The sequence below is a fragment of the Littorina saxatilis genome, linkage group LG5 (genome assembly GCF_037325665.1).
Source record: "Littorina saxatilis isolate snail1 linkage group LG5, US_GU_Lsax_2.0, whole genome shotgun sequence".
NCBI classification, from domain to species: Eukaryota; Metazoa; Mollusca; class Gastropoda; order Littorinimorpha; family Littorinidae; genus Littorina; species Littorina saxatilis.
The window spans coordinates 23,461,154-23,483,439 of record NC_090249.1 but is presented as its reverse complement, the minus strand read 5'-3'; the positions used below and the strand labels follow the sequence as shown (position 1 = coordinate 23,483,439).

The window sequence follows — 22,286 nt, the reverse complement described above, 5'->3', positions numbered from 1 at the left end:
ATCCCTTTTTTTGTTTTAAACTTTTTTTTCTAATGTGAACAAATTAAACCTACTTGACAGGGAAATAAGTGTGCGACTCGAGCGCTTTCGCTTTCATTGCGTTTTCTGCACTCGGTTTTTTGTGTGGTTTTTTTTTGTTGACAAATGTAATAAAAAGTTATAGGGTCGGCCCATAAAAATAGGGTAGGTCGGGTTACCGTAACCACACCTATTTTTTTTTAGGCCTTACAAATCAAGACTTTTTTTTTACAGTGCAACTCCACTTTTAAGACACATACCACTTTCAGATTTCCCAGACATGAAAACCAGCTCTCTCAGATTGTGTTGTTTACAAGCCTCATTCTTTTCACGACTTGACTTTCTTCCATTTTTGATATTCTCAAGCCAGGCTGCTGAGCGAGTGGTCTGCTACAGTACAATCAAATGCCAGTACCTCTGTATTATGCTGAATTAAAACCATCTTTAATAAAAAGCTGAGTCTTAAAATGGGGGTACCACTGTATGGTAGTAAACAATCCGATTACAACATACAGATTATACTGTTAACCAAGTAAATATCACAGATCTAACTCGTTACACAGTCGTTGTTAGCAGAAAAAGTCTCAGTTTTACTCATTATAAGAATGAACAAGAAATGTACAGAACACAACACTACATGCATCTTCTCTTGATTAGCCACAGCAGTCAGTTTGGTTCCAGAGTTATAGACACAGCAAGTTCTCACACCGATACACTTTCTACACGTAGGGGAGACAAGCAAGCTGTAGTTCCATGCGTAAGGGGAGGTTAGTAGAGAAAGGAGAAGAACTCATGCAGCCAACGTTGACAGGGTGAATCACCTACCCTTGACTTGCAGCATGCGCTCAATCTTGCGATCTTCCCTTCCGGCATCAAGCCATCTGAAAAACCAATGGAGTTAATGAGTAGTTTTTTGTTTACTGACTCCTCCAGCTAAGTATATCACTAATGACTAAAAGCTCCCCATTTCTCCTTTTTTTCCCCCAAAAGGACGTTGGTGCAGAAAAAGCATCTGATTTTGACTACAATAAAATAGATGAAGATTCAGGGGACTAATCTTTGGATGGATGGGGAGTAACATACAACAGTTCACAGCATTGCCTGAATTGTGGAGTATCTTCAGCTACAACTCACTGCCTCACATTACATTTATCTTGTAAACACACCCACAGGCAATACAAACTGAGGAACAACCAGACACACTGACCTGTTGCAAGGGAAGACATACTCTCTGCCGCTGTTTTTTGACTCGCGAACAACAATGCTGTCTAGGTACCAGCCGTCACCAGAGCGTGTCCCATCATGCCCCACCAGACACTGCGCCAGCTTGCCCAAGCTGACAGCTTCAACCTCAAACTTGTCCACCTGTGTATTGCACAAAAAGAACACGACATGTTACAAGACCCCCCTGAAGAGAAAACTGTTCGGCAACCTAGTGGCCCTTAAGAAGACAGCAGCATGTGTGCGTGCCACAGGAGTGGACGTCTTAAAGGAGCAAACGAGAAGAAAACACATGTTTTTATCAGAAACCATTCTCGTCAGTAACATTCGGTGTGACTGTAACATTAAGCACAACCCGTGAAATCTTAGTGTCAGCTGCCCTGTTTGCTTTAAATAACAAAAGAACCGAACTAGAAAATAAGCATGATTGTGTTTTCAAGACCTTTATACTAGCAGAGTCACTGCAAATCTAGAGCATTGTCAATAAGAATCGGCCTGGAAAATTCATGTGGAATGCGCTCAGCAGTTGAGAATATTTCTGGTGCGGAGGCATTAGGACAATTCTCATGCAATAGTGGCCATTCAAATTTAATATAACAGTCCTTGCTTTTTAAGACCACTGAAAATATGACAAAAGCGGATCTTAATTGAACGAAAAGGAGTCAAACAAAATTGTACCAACACTTTATATGAGAACAGAAAATATGTAAAAAACAGGGTCTTGAAAAAAAAAGGGAAAGTTTTCAATTTGGGGATAAAAGTTGGTTGTTCATTTTGATGCTTTTAATTCTCTCAGGTGCCAGCAGACTGGTTCTGCATAACTTTCACTAACTCTATTACACATGTTGTATGCATTTAGAGTGCTTACTTCCCTTTGTTTATCATATCTTTAAATTTGTGATGAATAAAGAGGGGTTCCACTGTAGCGAGTACTCACCTGTCCCTTCAAGAAGGGCGTCTTGTTGTTGGACTTGATCAGCATACGCTTGCCACAGTCCCCGTGCTCCCCGAACAGGTTGATGTACACTGCAGCTGTCGTGTCCGCACTCCCTTCCTTCCCAGTGTAGACACGAACCTCGTACTGACGCACTGCGCACAACAATAAAAAATTCTGAGAATCCCTGTGAGGAATTTTGTGGCAAACCAGGATCAGCTTGGTGTTTGGTAAAATAATTAACAGGTTTGGCAATTAGAGCTTTCATCCATAGGTAAGGTAAATTGATTAGTGTTTTTCATAAAAATGTTGTCACTTCGGTGGCCTACGGCTGCAACACTACACATTGACTCTGTTGTTCTTGGTTTGTGTTTTATTTGTGTGGTTTTTTTTCCTCTGCCTCTTCTCTACTGATTTCAAATAACCAACAAGTGCGTATTTTCTATTTTGTTCACCTTTCCACAGCAACTACCTGTCTGTAAGGACCCCTTCTGGTTGCGTAGTTGTTATTCATAGGTTCCACTGTAGTTGCATTTCAGTACCTTATGTGGCCAATGACATGTTAACTGAAGGAATATGACCATAAATCAATAATCAAACAATTTCCTAAGTATGTGCTTTATACAGACGCATATTGTATTTATTACTTGCCAGAACATTTATGTCAAATGGCTCTCATTTTGTGGTCTGTTTGTTATCCTGATTTTGTCCAGTGGGAGTGCTTTGGTTCCTTTGCTCCTGAAATGTTGCTATAATGCACACAATAATATAATGACGGACACGGGTCAACTTTATGTGCAGACCCAGAGACGGAAGCCATGTCCCACCCCCGTGTCATCACAATGGCACGTAAAAGACCTTGGTCATTCTGCCATAAGTGCAGGTGGCTGAATACACCTAAACACGCAGACACTTGGGTAGCGCGACTCCGTTGCTGCTAGCTTTCCACTGGGAGGAAGCGACCCGAATTTCCCAGCGATGGGACAATAAAGTAATGAAAATGAAAAATGAAATGAAAATGAAATGATGTACTGTGTGTACTCTTTCTTCATATAAAAATAAGGTCTGAAGCCTCTCGTTCTACATCCACCAAAGCCTACGTACAGTGGTAACTGTGTGAGAATGTTTCTGATTCATATGCAATATTCACCTCATAGAAGAAGTCAGTTTCACTGCTTACATTTACATATCAAAAAGACTTATATGTAAAAAGACTTGATCCCTCTCTGTGCGTCCATGTCAACACCCACATTCCAAAATGATAAATCAAAAGAAAAGGAATAAATCTTACTTGGCAAAACCTCCTTCCCCTTGGCAAACACAGGGAGCTCCCGCATGATTTCTCCGTCATCCTCTTGGCGGGAAAGCCAGCGATCGAATCGGAAGAGCAGCTCCTTCTTGGTGTTGAGATCTTGAAGCTGGACGTTCCCGACCTTCCACTTGGGAGAGCGACCAGCACTCTTGGAAGCCAGCTCCAGTCGTACCTTGTACACCTCTCCCACCTTCAGCAGGTTGATCTGGATAACACACACACACACCATCTGAATAGTATAACCCTATCACAATAACTTCACGCTTAAAAAAACAAACATAACTCAGTGTTAGGCATTTCTGCAGTGATACTACAGGAGGCTACTGGAAGGGTACCTGTCATGTGGTTGAGAGTACACACTCTCATACCATCGATAAGGATTGCCACAGTTACGTAAGAAAAACTGCTGTTCTCGTTTCCGAGTTGTGCCACTAGCCCATTTGTGTAAATTAATCTTTGCCCTGATCAGCACAAACACACTTCATCTACGACTGGAACATTCCAGAAAAAAATGTCTAACTTTGAACTCATCTGGGCTGCCAGCACGGAAGGATGGTCCATTCTTGACGGGGGGGACCAGGGCGATAGGCTCGGATTGTCCCTTGTCTCCGTACACCACGATCAACACCTGGCCGTTCTCCAAGTTCTCCAGAGACTGCACTATCACTTTCCAGTCTCCCTCTGAAGCAAAACATAAAAAAACAATTAGTCAGTGTGTGTGTGTGTGTGTGTGATATTTCTAAACACTTCTTTCCCCTGTAATTTCCTTTTTTAACTAGAGTTCCTTCCCTTTGTTTACCTCCATTTTTTTTCTCCCTTTCTGGTTCTGTGCTGCTCTTGCTTTTTGTTTTCCTTTGAATTTGTTTGCTTGTGGTCCCGAATAAGCCTCCATAGGTGAAATGTTGACATTGTTTGCTTGTGGTCCCGAATAAGCCTCCATAGGTGAAATGTTGACATTGTTTGCTTGTGGTCCCGAATAAGCCTCCATAGGTGAAATGTTGGCATTGTTTGCTTGTGGTCCCGAATAAGCCTCCATAGGTGAAATGTCGACATTGTTTGTGTGTGTACTGTCCTTGTATTGGTGAGTACAGAATTCTTTTGTTTTACAACTTTAAAACAATAAAGTTACTGCCATACAAAAATGACATTTGTTATCACACGACTATTATGAAATTAGGAACAATTGTATTTTCTGCTTGTGCTAAAACTGAGTGCCTACGACAGCAACATACTGTTCAGGTACATTTACACAATAACCAAGAGCCTGGGAACTACAAAAGCACTGAATGCACAATCTAAACTTCATCCTAACTGTACGTATCACCTTCTTTAGTCTGCAAGAAGTGTACTTTCCTTTTCTGCAGGGGCATTAATGTTCTATGAGAGGGTTTTGCAAGAGTGAGCGAGTGTGTGTATGTGTGTGTGCGCGTACATGCATGTGTACATGCGTGCGTGTGTGTGCGCACACATGCTAGCTTGTATGATTATGTCTGTGCATGTGCTTGTGTCTCTCTGTCTGATCGTAAGTCTGTCTGTCTTCCACCACCAGAAGCCAAAACACCTCTGTGGCACACATTTCACTGCAAAGTTTTCATAAGCAGCTCACCCATGATTTCATTCTTTGCGGAGCGCTGGGTGTCAATGGTGTCGCGTTCTGAGATTGGAGTCAGTTTGTCTTCTCCCAGCATAGTTTTGGACACACCAACTGAAAACAAATTTCCAGATGAAAAAACCCCATCTTTTCCATTTTCTTCTTTTGTTTGTGATTGTTAAGCACGTCTACAATACATGCAGTTGAGGCAATGCGCACCTATAGTTGAATGGGAAATGAGGTTCAAATCCACACACCAAAAAAAAAGATCTTCATATTATTCAATTACCTACCCTGATTAAATTATCCGTGAAATGAAGTGCTACTTCTACTCTTGTCACTCAATATTAACAGCTATTGTGTTTTCAGCGTAGCAATAGGGCCCGATATTTAGACGAGACAAGTATTATGCCGACGAGTCGAAGACGAGTCGCATTATACTTGTTCGAGTCTAAATATCGGGCCCTATTGCTACGATGAAAACACAATAGCGTTTATATAGCTATTCTGACATTAAATTCTGTGTTAAAATCATGTTTTTGTCAGCAACAAGTACCAGAATGGTCCATGTCGTTGATTGCAGACGACGGTTCCCTTTCCGCATGAAGCCACGGAAATAACCGAACATTGAAAAACCCACGGACATGTATTACGGAGAAAACCCGAGATAACCGGATGTTTAGCATTACGTCAATATGCTAGGAATCATATGACGTCATGACGTATCATGCTTGCCTACGTAGATTGTATGTTCGAAAGTCTGACTTCTGTTGGGAATTCGCGTGGTGAAGACTGCGGTAAATCTGTAGATGATAAGAGAACAAGGATTGTCTCAGAAGAAACGACTAAATGTTTCAGACCGGTAACTTCATTTCAACATTGCACTATACAATGGACATTCTATGTGACAGGAGAGTTTGCTGATTTTGTGTTAAACATTGGAGAGATCGTCTGCTAGAATCAAAGATAGGTCGCTTCAGATTGCAGCTTCTGGAAATTTGCAAGGTTTGTTGCCTGTTAAAGAACTGGAATTTACACGTAATGTATGTCATGTACAGCAAGCAACAACAAAAACACACACAAAGCAAATGGCATCGTCTGTCGACTTGTCACATAAACAAACCTGGCGAGGTATGCATGTACTTTATACATGTGGAAGAAACCGGAACCATGCGTCTTTGTTATTGCCAATATGCTTTTGGATATTGGCAAAAATGGCCGACTTCTGTAGCATTATGCTTTGATGATCGGAAGAGACCATCCAATCACAGCCCCCGAATTCCCCCACGTGTCCATCAGAATAGCTATATCAAACCATGTCCAGTTTACATGACATACAAAGGTAAAATAAAAAGTCTCAAAATCACCTAAAAAAATAATAAAATGAACAAGCCAAACAAGCAACCACTCAAAAACCTTCAAAATACAACCACGTTTACTAATCAATGACCCACAAAATAAACACGATAAGTTTACCCAGTCAGTAGATTTGTATTAAATGAGGCAGAGCGCTCTTTAAAGATCTGTGAAACAAAGGGACATAAGCGCTTTAAATGCAAACAAGTAGATGGAACCAATATCTGAGCACCTGAGAGAATAACTAGCATTAAAATGGAAAAGAATCTTTCATCCTCATAAAATTAGCGGATAAGAAAAGAGGATGAAAGTCGCTTGTTCCTTTTAATGCTTGTTATTCTCTCAGGTGCCAGGAGATTGGTTCCGAATAACTCTCACTTGCACATGTCATATGCATTTAGAGCTTACTTCACTTTGTTTCTCAGATCTTAAAATAGCGCATAGCCTCATTTGATCAAGATCTACAGACTGGGTATCTTATCGTGTGTATTTTGTGGGTCATTGATTAGTCAATGTGTTTGTATCCACGACTTGCAGGACCCCCGTGACCCAGCATAATTAAGAGACCCAAGGTGAAGGCCATACGGTTTGTGGGGGGGAATCAGAACTTCCGGTTAGAAAACACATGGAAAAAACACGTGGAAACTTGAATTGCTTTGAAAGATTGATCAGCACACAGAACCACGGTACACCGTAACCCTGCTGCAAGCCACTCACTTTGCAAACTGTATTTCCTCAGTGAAACGTCTTCACATATTATAAGCACATGCTAAACCGCGTGGGAAACAAGTTTCACTCTTTCTGATTATTTTTCCCGCAGAGACAGCGACAGATTCCCAGTCACTTTCAGCTTGGGAAAAAACGAGAAACGATTACGTCCCTTTATTTAAAAACATGACGTAATGATACATTTGACGCGACAGTGATAACACCTTTCTTAATTCTTGTCTAAAAGTGTATTTTTCACGTATTTTCTAATCGGAAGTTTGAGTTCCACACACAAATGGGAAAGCCAGGACTAATAATGGCGGCCACCATGTACTAAGTCCCAAACCCTACTACAAGTCATGGATAAATGTGATTATGCTTCCATGAACAAGAACGACAAAAGCTGTGGGCTGATTTTGAAGTTTTTTGTGTGTGGTTGGTTGGTTGGTTGGTTCGTTTTATTATTTCACTTTGTTTCTCAGTCTGTAGACGACTTACAATCCACAACTTCCGGGTAGAGCCAGATGTTGCTGACCCCGGTGTCCACAGTGGGTCGCACGTCCCCCTTGGGCGTCATGCCAACGAAAACACCTCTCTGACCCCTCGACTGTATTGTCACGTAGCCCTTGTCTCTGTGCTTCTCTACCAAGAAGTGAGACTTGTCATCGCGCCCGCCCTGCACGGTTGATGGAAATGTTATTCCTTTGTTTAGATATTATAGTCAAGAACAATCAAGGGACCGACCAAAAAAGGTCGATTAGACAGGTGGACACTATGGAAAGGTGAATGATACGAGGGGAAAAAACTCATCAGGGACCCTTTGGGGTGGTTAATGAGTAGGTGATTTTTAGCGAGAGATTGTCCAACTGTAGTAATTTATGGAGACTCTCAGATTTTTCAATAACTATTTGCCCATAAACAATACCGGGCAGTCAATTTTTCCATCAAAGAGTCTAAAGGTACACGTACTTGGCCAGAGTTTTACTGCACTTTTGAAACATGCTAACACTGTAAGCATTCATCACATGTAGCGTCTACAGTACTAATTATCCGCTACCCCACCACCTCATCATCACCCCCTTCTCCAATATGTCACTGGCAGTCATGAATTTTGCTATCAGATTATCACAGGTATGTTTGCCAGGGTTGGTCATCCTTTCAAACGTGCAAACACGCTTTACCACCCTTACCCTCCAACCTAACCCTTTGGTATACCTGGCAGTCAATCTTTCCATCGAAGAGTCGCAGGTATTTTCCGGGGCTGATCATGCTTTCGAACATGCGAATGTTGCCTGAATCAACCTTGTGCACGCGGAAGTGAGCAGCACGGTTACACTTGCCGGTTCCGAACAAACTGAGGTCATGGTCCACGCTGATGGCTTGCGTGTTGGACGTCTTCAGCATGATGATACCGCGATGTCGCAGCATGCCCTGGGAAAAGGAAAAGAAATGTGAGGAATCCAATCTGACAAACAAAGGAACGTAAGCGCTCAAAATTAGAGTACATGTGCACCAAGTGAGAGTTATGTGGAACAAATCTCCTTGCACCGGAGCCTCCAAGCCCCTTTCATTCTTGTTCAATACATTTACTCTATCATTCTCATCTCTTCCTCCTACCACAATTTGTTTCTCCATTTTTTGTCATACCCTTACATATGCCTCCTTGTATTCCAAGGTTTTGAAGACCATCAAGATGCCAGGTGGGGATTTGTATGTGAATCAAGATTAGACAAACTGAAAAAGTGAATGTCTAAAAATCTAATGCCTTTGGCTACCAACACGAAACAGTATGTTTCTACCCACTGTGATTCATTCAATCCCATGATTTCCAGCTGCTAACATAAAGACACTGATTGTTTGACACCGACTCACAGCTGACTTACTCTTTGTCAGAGTGTGTGAAAGAGGAGTAGAAGGGTAGGAATAGAGTGTATGGAGGGCATGGGAGGGATGACGACGATGATGATGATGATGATGATGATGATGATGATGATGATGATGAAACTTTATTTTACAATACCCTATTGGGACAAAGGAAATTCCCAAATAAATTCAGTCTTCAAACAAAAAATGCCCTATTGGGACAAAAGAAATTCACAAATAAATTCAGTCTGCGATTTTTATTTTAGTCTAATTGAAATCGACCATTGTCATCTCACAGTTCGCCACTATATCCACCGACCTTGCAATAGACATGGAATCGTTTGCCCGGGTCTTTGTCGAGCACGCCGCGAGGGTCGCCCAGTTTGCCGTTGTCCTGAAAGGATACGAACTGCAGGGGACTCTTCACTCCCTCCAGCATGACCGTGCTGTCGTTCTGTGTGTGGATGCGGAACTCGCAGTATGGACCTCCTCGACCCTGGGCAACACAAAGTTTACCTTATTATTACAAGTAGAGCCCCCTTTTGAGATCTCCGAATATCTGAGAAAATCAGGTCTTAAAAAGGAGGAAATCTTAAAATAGGGGGTACATTTACAGAGGTTATGACCACAGTCTGAAAAAAACCAGTCTTAAAAGGGAGGGAGTCTTAAACTCAGGGGGTCTTGAAATAGGCTTTCAGGCAAGCGTTAACCTCTTAGCTTTTTATGCATTACAAAGTTATCCAAACGATCTTCAAAACATTAACACATGCAACCATCCCACCTACTTACGCCCCCATCTCTCTTCACAGATACACTATCCAGTTTTATTACAGAAGTTAACCCTTATTTAGCTGTAAGCTACACCTTGTTAAAACATGTAATCACTCTGTATTTCTGAGACACACTGGCAACCAACAAATGAAACAGCCACATGGCCACACCGAAAGAGTCCAAACCCATACCTGCCCCCACCCCCCCCCCCCCCCACCCCCCTCAAATCTATTTTGAGAGTGTAACGAAGGTACAGGTCAAGTTTCGAAATCATCATCCAAAATGCATCCATCACCAACAATTTATATGCAAATAAAACAGGGTGTTGGGAGTATAAAGAAAATAAAAGAGATATAATCTTCCATGACTTACATGTCCTACTACCTTCCCGTTGTCAATGGCAAGATGGAAGCTTGCGTTGAGTAGACTGGTGAAGATTCTCACCATGGGTTTCTTTGACGACACGATGAACATGGCTGTGAACAGAACAGGAAAGACGTTTGAAAATCATGTGTAGCCTCAGCATCAACATGTGCTATTCTTGTCTCTGTATGTCTTATTTATTGGCTGCCTATTAAATATAGTTTTCACTGCATGCGTGCGTGCGTGTGTGTGTGTGTGTGCGCATAATTTGATGTGCATGTGAATGTCAGTGTAGGTGTGTCTAGCAGCCTGGCTGACCATTACAATACTAAATGTACAACACTCACCACCAGGATCCACATCCTCCCCCAGACCATCCACCGTTCCATCACTCTTCAGTCGTAGCGCTTTGCCCGTCACCATGGAGAAGAACATCACCTGGTTCTTGTTCTCGAACTTCCACTTCTCCAGCTCCCACTGACAGAAAAACAAACAAATTAAGCTTCACAAAAAACGAAGCTGCACAAGCATATGAACCTTGCTAATGAACTTATGCTAACCCTAATGGGCCACGGCAATGCAAAATCTAGGAAAACTGTGCTAATGACCTTGTACTAACTAACCCTCATGCAATAGCAACACAAAAGCTAGGAAAACATAACAGCAGAGGAAAACTTTCAATGCCAGGAGCTTTGCCTTATACATTAATCTGGATACAATTTAAATAACTAGAGTGTTAAATTCTTCTTCTTCTTCGTTGATGGGCTGAAAGTGAAACTGCCATGTTCACTTGTGTTTTTGCACGACTGAGAATTTTGTTTTATTATTTTTTAAAAATCTGTTTTAAATCATGTAAAGTCGTGGTAATACCCGGGAACATGCCCCTAATGGTTTAACTGTAAGGGCGCTAAAAGAATCTGTCATCGTATCCAAAACGAAGTTTGTTTTCTTTATAGTTCACTTTTCCATATAGCAACTATTTGTTTACAATGACCACTTTTTGTCAGACGTCACAGGTTTGACTGTACACCTCTTTCACATGCAACAGTCCAGTCCCATTAGTACAGTCCAGTCCCATGTGTACAAACATATCTGCTCTTAAATAAAGCATGCACATAAAACTCCACAGTTGTTAGAAATTGTCCATGCTCCTGCATACAGATATAGTCGATCAACAACAACACTACATACAGACCACTTTATTGCCCCAGGCTCACCAGGAAATTGCCTTAATGTCGGGGATTCAAAATGTGTACAGTGGAACCCCACTTTGAAACCTCGAAAATTCAATCTGAGAAACATCAGATCTTACAAGGGAAGGATTCTTGAAATGGAGGTAAATCTACAGAGGTTTTGGAAAAATCTAAACAACTACTAACTTCAACTAGGGTCTTTTAGGGTGGGGGAGGGGGTGTGTGTCCTACAAGGAGGGGGGGGGGGTGTGTCACTTTATACTAACGGACACACAGACATGCTTTTGAAAAAAGTAAATAAATGCCTCTATTCTGATGGAAAATTGTTAAAATATGTATGCTCAGGAGGCCTTCCTCTCAGACATGCCATTATACATTTGAATCTGACTTCTTCCAGTCACACAGACCAAAGCACGGTCCACGGTTATACCCCAAACAGCATGAATGATGATCTACGTAAAACACAGTGCACTTGTACAAGGTAAGATTGGGGGTAATAATGACATAGAACAACACCAGTTAATTAACACCTTGGCACCTAATTGTTAACCTACACCATTAATCAATATGCCCAAATAAATAAAAATGTCCACAAACACACAGAAAAATAAAGCGTTACACCAATCCGCCTTCCCCCCCCCCCCCCCCCCCCCCCCCCCTCTCCACTCATAATATGAGGCAAAGGTACAGTGAATAAATGTCGAGATTCACAGGTATATATGTACTGACTGTTATCTAATTGGTTGCTCCATAAGAAAAGTTGCAGTCAGAGTGGCACAATACAAAACTCACTACAACATCCCCTCAATATCAATGTAAATCTAAAAGTTTCAGTTTCAAATCAAAGCATTTCTTGCAGATCATCAAACTACCAACAAACACCTGTAATGTACTTAAACTAAAACCAGGCTGTGAGAAAACATAACCAACACATGTGATCTATTTGATTCAAAAACAGGCATGCTCACAAAACTGCACATATATTTGCTGCTATTTTCTCTTCGAAACTAATGTTACCTGATGGTCCATTCTATACTGCTCACAACAGATTAGACATGCCACAAAACCACCACACCACTGCCTAACACCAAGAAACCATTTATAAGTATAACCAGAATCACCTGTTTCATATTCTTATAGTGAAACTTTGGTACCTTTGGTAACTTGCTTTTCCCTTTCATAAACTTTCGCTGCAATATCAGTAATTACGTAAATATAAGTCACGTCATGGAGCAATGATCAGTTGAAGTTAGAAACAAAGATGTGGGGATGGGGGGATAGGTGAAGGTAAGAGGGATATGTTGGATAGATTACACATGAACAAGGACAGACTGCAGTAATACACGCTGTACATGATAGCTGGCAAGGGTGAATTGTTCTACTTGTTTTTTCATCGTCTTCTATTTTGTTTGTTTGTTTGATTGTCGTTCTTGAATAGCATTAACTGCTGAAGAGACGATAAACAATAATAACCTACCAACCTTGTTTGATGCATGTAGGTAAGCTGCTAAACTGTCAACACATTGTTTTATATTTATAGCCACAAAGAACAAATTATGCCATTTTTTTTTTATCGAAAAAGGATGTTTACAATGATCACTGACAAAACCTTGCATAGAGTTTATTCAGTTCATTCCCGTCTTTGTGATGAAAGGTTACAGACTCACATTTCTTTTGGAGAGAATGTCGTCCATGTACTCATCTTGGACCTTGAGTTCTCTGACGATCTTCCCATCATCCTCTGCTTCATCCAACCACCTGAAATGCATTTGTGATGATGTGACAGAAATAGAGGCAAAAGTAGTGACAAGTACTGTTTATTTAGGAACTACCATTTACACAAATATCAAATAACAATACAATCAACAGTCACAAACCCAGAACACAAATACATATGCACCAAGAACTTGCATTATGCATCAGATACAAAAGTACACATTTAAAAATGTATTGGCATCAACCAATTCAAGAAAAAGACAGAAAGACAGAAAGAAAGAAAGAAACAAACAAAGAAAGAAGAGATGAAAAAAAGAAAGAAGCAAAGAAATCATGCTATACCTGTTACAGAGGAATGTGTAGACGTCCTGAGGTTTTGCGTCTGGTTCCTGAATCGTGATTTTCTCCAGGAACCAACCGTCCCCTGCACACACCACGATGTAGTAATGACACTAACTACCAAAATGACGAGCTCAATCTTAAATTGGAAGTTAACAGAAATGTGGTTTAAGATTTAAAAATGACTTAACATCATATCCCATGAGCAAGTCATGAGATTTTTACATGACATTCGATTTTGAACATGGAAAAAATATAAGTCAAAAATTGGTGCCTGCTATTCTAAAAACTCTCAAGCCATACGGCATACATGTTCATTCTTTCTTCTGACTTAGGACCAGATCATAATTTGAAAAGAACACTTTTAGAACAAAAAGAGCATTCAATGTCATTTAAGTTTTTATAACTTGCAGCCCTGGCTAATAGTAACAGCCTCTAGAAGAAAAAAACTCAGTTCAAATTATTATTCAACTTCTCTTGCCACTGTGCGAACTGAGTTAAACGGTCAGGCCCAAGTTCATAAGCTTTGATTTAAATACAGTGGAACCCCCTTTCAAGACCCCCCAATTTAAGACTCCCTCATTTTTAAGACCTTGTTTTCTCAGATTTCTGTTTATAACCTTTGTAAAATTATCCCCATTTTAAGATTCCCTCCTTTTTAAGACCTGATTTTCCCAGATTTGTTTAGGTCTTAAAAGGGGGGTTCCACTGTACACAGTCCAGTTCAATGCACAGTTATGACATTGTGTGAAACATTTCATCCTGTTACCTGGGTTGGTGCCGTCATGGCCGACAATCACTCGCTTCAACTTTCCAAGAGTCACGGCTTCCACTGTGAAATGGTCCGTCTGAAATGAGAATGACATTTTAACTTCACTTGTTTAACATATTGTCAGAAAAGAAATGGTATTACAGAAAATACTGTAACTACCAAAGTGTCACACGGGGCTGTTCTGTTTTGGCCTCTCTTGTGTCCTCCCCCCCCCCCCCCCCCCCTCCCTCTCTCTTTTCTCAGGGACATGTTGGGGGGCGCGGGCGCTGGGAAGGAAATAGGTGACCTACCAGTAGGTAATGTAAGTGTCCGCATCAATTAAATGTTTCTTAATTCAGGATATACATATCCAAGACTCATGTGTCAAATATATGCATTCAGGGCAGCATATTAATTTTTGTATTCTTTATATATTCCTGTGTCCAATTCTTTTCCTGTGACTTTATGCTTCCCTTCCCTGTTTGACAAGAAACAGACTCAACGCTTCAAATGAAAAGTAATGCAAATCAACAACTATCCTTCTGCGTTAGATCTTCAGAGATTAACTGACCTGGCCCTTATTGAAGACATGGTCCCTGTTTGAACTGAAGAGTTGTCTCACACCAGTGTCTCCGCGATCCCCATAAACAGTGAGGTAGACGTTCGCATCTGTTCCAGCATTCCACAGGTTGCCCGTGACGACTGACACCTCGTACTTTATCACTGGACAAGAAACAAAGGGCAAAGGTGTGCCAATGTATTAGTTGAATTGCATAAATTAAACTAAAGAAATGAATGGCTGATGGTGAATCATTGACTGTGTAACCTTCCAGTCTTCGATCACTCCCTTGAGACCTTAATCGTTTGTTTCATTTTTTTCCTCAGAAAGTATGTAAATTAGCCTCATAAAAATAACCTCCCTCTAAATATTATTGTTAGTTTTTGAGGGGATCAACCGTGAACCGACAAAAGAGTGAAGTAGTTCTCAAACCTTTTCGAACAAAATTGATCACATAAACTGATAAATTGATCACATATATATATGCACACACACACACAAAACATACACTGATCACATAAATTGATAAACTGATCACATCTATAGTCACACCCATACACACAATCATATGCACATATAGACACATACCCGGTAGATGCGGTTCACCACAGCGGTTGACAGGTAACTCCCTGCAGATCTCATGGTCATCTTCGTCCCTGGACAGCCAGCGTTTGACAGGGAAGACCAGTTCTTCCCCGGTATCCTTGTCATGCATCCGCACTTCATCGCAAAGCCAGCTGGGATAGTCCCCTGTGTTGTCATGAGCAAGGCGAATCTTGTAGAGCTCTCCCAGGGAACCAAAAGAAAGCTGCCCAAAACAACAGTCATCTTGCAAATTAAATGATAACACAAAACCCCATTCAACATGCACTGCATGTACCCCAAGTCAGCTCAATCGACCCATAAATACCAGAGATTTATTCTAAGTCTAACTCTTCTTCTTCTGCGTTCCCAGCAGTAGTATGGACAAACAGACAAACAGAGTGAAAGCTATACACTATTGTTTCAATACGGGGCTGTAATAATTAAGAGGGCACATCCAAGTCAAGGACACATTCCTTTCTTTTTTGGTCTATAAACTTGACTTAAGTATACATATAATTAAGAGGGCACCTCCAATCTAATCAAGGGATATTTTGGGCTGGTACCAAGAATGTCTCTGATCATCCCACGTGTGTGGGGACCTATCTATACCTGCATAATGAAAAGAGGGTCTGAAATAAAGCACACAACAGTCAACTAATAGACAGAAAGTAGTCAAAACTATGTGTGTGTGTGTGTGTGTGTATGTATTGGGTGTGTGTGTGTGTGTGTGTATTTTATATCAGTGAGTCTGTCTGTTTGTCTGTCTTTCTTTACAAAGGAAAAACGGTGTGCCTAGCTATACAAACAAAACTGAAAACGTCTACCCTATCATGACAGAGCCACAAGGCAAAACGGTACAAAGCCGTAATCCCATCACAAAAGATATTTCTTTTAGACTGACAGAGAATGCAAAGTCACAAAAGCTCCCCAAACACTTTTCCCCCCACACGTACATAGCTCCTTTTACTAAGCCAGCGCTGAGCAGGACACTCAAGTTCAATGGCAGGCATAAATAATGGCTTGACTTTATTTGGCACATGCCGTCCAAACATAGCAACCAGATAATGCTTGGCAGCCCCTCCCGGAATGGGGAAACTAAAGGCACCAGATCAACCCTAACACAAAAACAGATATTGAGTTTCACACCCAGTAAAATTACAGTAAGCAAACAAGGCCTTAAGGTGAAAACTTCCCCTTAAGGTGAAGTAACTACTGAGCAGTAAAAAGTGTGTGTGAGGGATCTTAGAAACGAACAGTGACAGGGAAAAGTTGAAGGTGGAGCAAGGGGATAGGCTTGCAACAGGATAAAAGAGAAAGAAAGGCACCCCAGCCTGTAACACAGTGTTTAGCACCTCATTCAGAGGTTAACCTGGTATCATGACACGTCTTATTATGGAGGGACAAAGAACCAATCTATTGGCATACATGTACCACCTACCTTGTACCTACTTCTATTTTAAGCCACATGACCAACTTACAGACAAGTATTGATGGCTTCAGCAGGCAACAAATTGAGCAATGAGTTCCACCAGAGATACATAATTATAATGTATTCCCCAACAGGCTTTGGTCCAAACAAAATAAACTTCACACTGATCAATATTTTCTCTGATTTTGGTTAAACAAAATTACAGATACACTGGCTGAGTTGGTTGTGGGCTTTCTCTTTTTAATGCTGGCTTGGTGCCGTCTCTTTTTAATGCTGCTAACAAAATCTCTTTAACAGTTAGCTATAACCTCAGGTCATTGGCTCTTTCTCACAAATGCAAATCAACCTATAAAATCAATCAGACGCCAAACGAATGACGTTGCATGCTCAGCGACTATAAATATGTCCCTACAGACTGTAAACAGGTCCCTATTTGTGTCAAGCCTTTGTGCAGTGCAAAAACAACTTCACTAGTTTTTAGAGCATTTCCTCCAAGGATATTTACAGTCAGAAATCAGCACCCGCTTTAATGTGAGAGGAGGAATGTTTCCTGGTTTTCCCCATTTTGCCTCTCACTTTGGTAGACATTAAAATCTTCAACGAAAGCTTTTCTCTATCAGTCTTTACAATCATATTTAAACTTGCTGCAATAAAATGCCCGTTGACAAAAATCATGCGCGCGTGTCAGACCGTAGTAGAACGCAACGTGCCGTAGCGCAGAGTCCGTAAACCCTCACACGCTGGGACGTGCCGTGATTGAACACGACTAAACGGCTACCATACACCCTAGATTGCCGTGAGAACCGTGACAAATCGCGCAGCAACCGTGACATAACACGCACCAAACACGGCAGAACGTGACAAAACTTTAAAGGACTGTCAGATGCCGGGAAATACACATGCTTCCCGTCCCACTCCGGACTGCCTCCAAGTTTAGTTATGGCCTATCACGTTTTGTTGCGTTCACCCCGTTTTACTACAGCCTACTAGGTTTCTCATCGGCACTGTGACTGTCGTGGCACATTTTTTGACAGTTTAAAAATCTGGCCTGGCATCCATAGCAATCACGGCCCGTCATATTTGCCCATTCCATCCCCCCACGTTGTCTCACGTCCATCCCGTTTTGTCTACGGTGGCCTGAAACATGATTGCCGTGGCTGCCAGGAACAGTAAACCGTCGATATACTATGAGCCACCGAAGACCCTACCTATCTGGGCTGGCAAAGTTTTGACGTATATCATGCGTCATATGTTCATGGCGTCACTGTCCACTCTGTTCAACTTTGCTGGCCAAGTCTCAGTGGTCTCGGTCAAAGACAATCAGTCAGGGCAAGCCCAGAGTCTCTCTCTCTCTCTGTACATGTGTGTGTGTTTCTTTATGTGTGTGCACGTGTGTGTAACAAAGACATTTTATAAGCGTACCTTTTGTTTTGACATACAAGAAGGAAAAAATTATTCATGAAACAGTTCCAATGCATTACTGAACAGATTTTCAAAAACCAGGTACAGCTAGTCTTTACTAATCACACGGGACTACAGTATTAAGATAACAACCTTTAATTTTGTATTCTCTGCTGCCTTTGCCTTACTAGGAAATGCTTGACAGTTCAAGCTTTCATTCACAAAGATTCTGTTTTATTTGGTTGACCACACAAAAAACAGTCTTGTACAGATACAAACACGTCCACATCTATGAATTTCAGAGCCCACTGTTACATTTGGCATAATGGTTCCAAATACAAAAGTTACAATATCAGCAAGGAAAGTAAAATCCATCCAGTCACATTAAATAAAAAATAAAAAACACAGACAGACACAGACAAACAATACCACACACAAACACACTCTCTCTCTCACCATCACCCTGTCTCATACTCAGTAACTTACATCAAACTCGTCAATGTGTCCAGCCTTGAAGTGCTCGTCGTCCCCAAAGCCGAGTGGTAGGGGCATGGATTGACCCTTGTGTCCGTAGGCAGTCAGTGTCACCTGTGCCGTCGTCCCGCCAGAGGACAGTTCATTGGTCGTTACCCATACTTTCCACTGACCCTCTGAAACAAATTTTGACAGAGTCAGGAATTTTAGTTCTACCTGCAGTAATATTCAATCTGATTGACATAGGGCGTAGGCTTATAGATCTAAGAAACAAAGGGACGTAAGCATTCTAAATATATATATATTATGTATATATATATATTTATATATATATACTAGATGATTACCCGCTTCGCCGGGTACCGGCTTTGCCGGGAAGAAGTAGAGCCGAATACCAGGCTGTGCCTGGGACCCGGCTTTGCCGGGTGTACGCCGGCTTTGCCGGCGCACGAAGGAAAGGAGATAAACGCGCAAAACACTGGAGACCTTCTAAAAATAGTAATGTGCAGTGACCTTCTAAAAATAGTAACGGAATGGGAATATCCGCGCGCCATACGAAGGAAGGGAGGTAAACGCTGAAAACACTGGAGAAGATAAGGAAGAGTTACTGGTAGTGGATCCAGACAAAAAACCCAAAATCGGTTCAGCGCTGCGCGCTGAGAGCACGTGTTGAAATATCTCATCGACCAGGTTGTGTCCCGGGTGTACCTGAATATGGCCACCAAATTTGAAACAGATCCATCGAGAACCTTGGCCGCGCATCGCGAACAGACACACACACAGACACAAGTCGTATATGGTCACAGGCACAAAATGGCGTCGAGTCAGAAAAAGTGATACAACCTCCGGAAAAGGTCTCTTGTTGATGCTTCTTTTTTATTTAAAATCGTGAACATGAAGAGCATTGACGAAGAAGGTATTTTTCTCGGCTCGGACATGACTCCGTAGCGTGTGGTTCACGTGTGCGGAATATAATCGATGTTTTGTTGGTGATTATTGACGGTGATCTGTTGCAATTCTGTGACACCTAGTACAGTGTGCTCGGCAAACTTTCCCATACTGTCAGATCACTGTCCAAAATATAGAAAAAATACGGAGATTCTATTCTGAAATGGTCGGTCTTTCCCTTGCAAAGTTTGAAGTGCCCCGAAATTTGCCGAGTCGAGCTCACCGGAAGATTACCATAGGCTAGAATGTACGTCGTTCTCTGTCGTGATTTTCCGGCCGAGTGTATTAATGAGCCGACATTCATTCTCAACTTTTAGAACAACAAAGTTTTTGTTGATTTTCGATGAAAAATCATTCTTCTGTGTGAAAATAAGTTTAAAACACGAATCCAATGATAAACAGCGGTACGGGAAAGGTTTTTCGGCCAACTGCGTGATGCGTCGTGACGCGTTAGTTATGTACTATATTTTCTTCCGCGCATGGACTCGTTTCTACAAGGGGTGTGAACAAACTTTGTTTACTGACTTCCAGCCATGCGATCGTAGTTTCATTTGAAGAAGTCTGCGTTTGAAACGAACGAGAAATAAGAGAACACAGGAGGTAAGTGTTTTGTCGTGATTCTTTGAAATGTGTTATGTACACAATGATGGTAAGTTTTATCAATTTTGTAAGTCATATTGCTGTTTGAGACATGTTTTGTTTGTTTGTAACGATGGTTGAGTGCAAGTCGAAAATATGATGATAGCAGATAGTGTAAAATCCAAACATTATAGCAAGCATTTCAGAAACTATACATGCATCTATAATTGCAAATCGTTTTTTCTTTCAGATCACAAAAGCTACTGCTGAGGGAGCCTGGGAGGTCTTCCTGAGGAATTGGGCTGTGGGAAGAGTCAAGAGAAAATGTTTTTTTTTGTTGTTTTTTTTGTTTTTTTTTTGTATACCCGTGTGCAACATCCTGCGAGTCTTCAAGGAGGACGGCTACATGATGTCCCTTGAACACTGGGCTTTTATTTACATGTTTGCTGCTAAATCTTTCTGGAGGCATAGCCTACATGAGACTTATGGCTGAGACCAGACTTTTTTTGTGAGCTTCAAGATTTTTATTTACACATCCTGTTTTAACCATCTTCAGAATTGATAACTTATTTCACAATCATATTACACTTATATACTTTTTCATGTATTCTTGTTCCTATGTCTGTTGATAAACAGTGATCATTTCCCAACTGACAAAATCTAAGTGAGCAGTACTCAACAGCACTCAATGCATGAAAGATAATCTCCTGTTGTAATGTTATGTACACATTCTCATTTTTCTTGCATTTTCTGATGATGATCTGAATTTATGTTCCAGGGCTGCTAGTTGCTTTTTTATTTGTACCTTCTGTGTGTCATTTGTTTTCTTATAATTTCTGCCTTTGTAGGTGTGCATCTGTTTAAGATACATCACTCAGAATCCTAGGTGTCTCAGTGTGGCGTTATGTACAATGTATTTTTCCCTCTTATCTCTTACCTGCTACATATGTTATCTTGTTTTTTGATTTAAAATGGTAACTGTGTCCCTTTGCTACTAATTTCTTTCTCAGATTTGTTGATTGCAGTTATTTTGGCACCATTTTGAGCTGATATGGGCACTTTCATCCTCTGACTTTGCGTGCCGTTATGTACACATAGGTTTCTTTTGCTGTATAGTGGATTTATGGTGGTTTCATCCACAACTTTTACTTCTTAAGGGTTCTTCTCATTTATTTGGAGATGTCCATACATTTGTTTGCCTGTTGGGTCAGAATGTTCTTGTTTTAATGTATCTGTTTTGGTTATGTCACGCTGTGATGTTATGAACAAAGTTTGACTGCTGCTGGTTTTTTTTAATTGTCTAGCCCCTATAACCGGATTTTGCTTGTTTGCCACTTTAACTTCATAGTTGTAAGCATTTCTAACTATATTTGATGTTGGTTTCATTCTGTGTGGTTAAATTGTTGTTTTAATCTCGATTTTTTAGCAATTTATTTACGGATGAAGTGAAAAAGGATGTTATTCCTTTCATCCTCTGTGATTACATTTCTCCTTGCTGTGGCTGTCTGGTGTCTATCTCTTTTACATGTGTTTTGTACTGAGGGGTCAGAAATCGTCTTTTGTCACCTTTTTTGTTGCATTTTTGTGATATGATGTGACGGTTATGTACACAATGCTCTAGTCGGGTGTAATAATGTTAGATTTTTGGTTTTGGTGTTGTTTTGATATTTAAAGTCATTTAATGTGGGTTTTTTGCTTGGGTTATGTTTATTTTCTGTCATAGTGCACTTGTAAGGTTAAATGAAGTTTGTGACGTTGTGACAAGTTATGTACATATGCCGGGATTTAAATTTACTAGTTTGTTAAAAATAAACTACTTTTTGAACTTATACATTAACTTATAGTGTGTTTATGAGCTTATAAGTGTGACTGGATTTGTCTAGCCTTTCTTTGTGTGTCTCCTTTTTAGGCTAAAAGTTTTCCTGAGCATGTCACAGTTTTAGACTCCTTTTCATGCCTATGTACATATATAGACTAGAATGAATACCCGCTTCGCCGGGTAGCCAGCTTCGCCGGGAAGAAGTACTTAGAGCCGTACACCGGCTTCGCCGGGTCCGAACAATGGACCCGCCAAGCTTAGGTCCCTCCCAGATTCGTGGAATGGGAACAGCACGAAAATGACTCAGTGGCCATAATGCCATTCCTGACCATATCGAGTCCCATCCTTGTCGACGA

General features: G+C 41.0%; 1 protein-coding gene across 2 annotated transcripts in view; it reads right to left on the bottom strand.

The window, feature by feature from the left end:
* Positions 1-22,286, bottom strand: part of LOC138966606 (lipoxygenase homology domain-containing protein 1-like) — a 99,416-nt gene that overhangs the window by 72,423 nt on the left and 4,707 nt on the right. For both annotated transcript variants that reach the window (XM_070338888.1, XM_070338889.1), the window contains exons 4-20: positions 18,597-18,760; positions 15,284-15,503; positions 14,708-14,859; positions 14,155-14,233; positions 13,389-13,470; positions 12,998-13,088; positions 10,485-10,614; positions 10,147-10,250; positions 9,323-9,499; positions 8,356-8,571; positions 7,639-7,816; positions 5,092-5,190; positions 4,006-4,166; positions 3,465-3,690; positions 2,177-2,328; positions 1,226-1,383; positions 844-899 (exon numbers count right to left, since the gene is read on the bottom strand). In XM_070338888.1, coding sequence (XP_070194989.1) covers positions 844-899; positions 1,226-1,383; positions 2,177-2,328; positions 3,465-3,690; positions 4,006-4,166; positions 5,092-5,190; positions 7,639-7,816; positions 8,356-8,571; positions 9,323-9,499; positions 10,147-10,250; positions 10,485-10,614; positions 12,998-13,088; positions 13,389-13,470; positions 14,155-14,233; positions 14,708-14,859; positions 15,284-15,503; positions 18,597-18,760 — 2,445 coding nt within the window. The remainder of the gene's footprint in view (positions 1-843; positions 900-1,225; positions 1,384-2,176; positions 2,329-3,464; positions 3,691-4,005; positions 4,167-5,091; positions 5,191-7,638; positions 7,817-8,355; positions 8,572-9,322; positions 9,500-10,146; positions 10,251-10,484; positions 10,615-12,997; positions 13,089-13,388; positions 13,471-14,154; positions 14,234-14,707; positions 14,860-15,283; positions 15,504-18,596; positions 18,761-22,286) is intronic.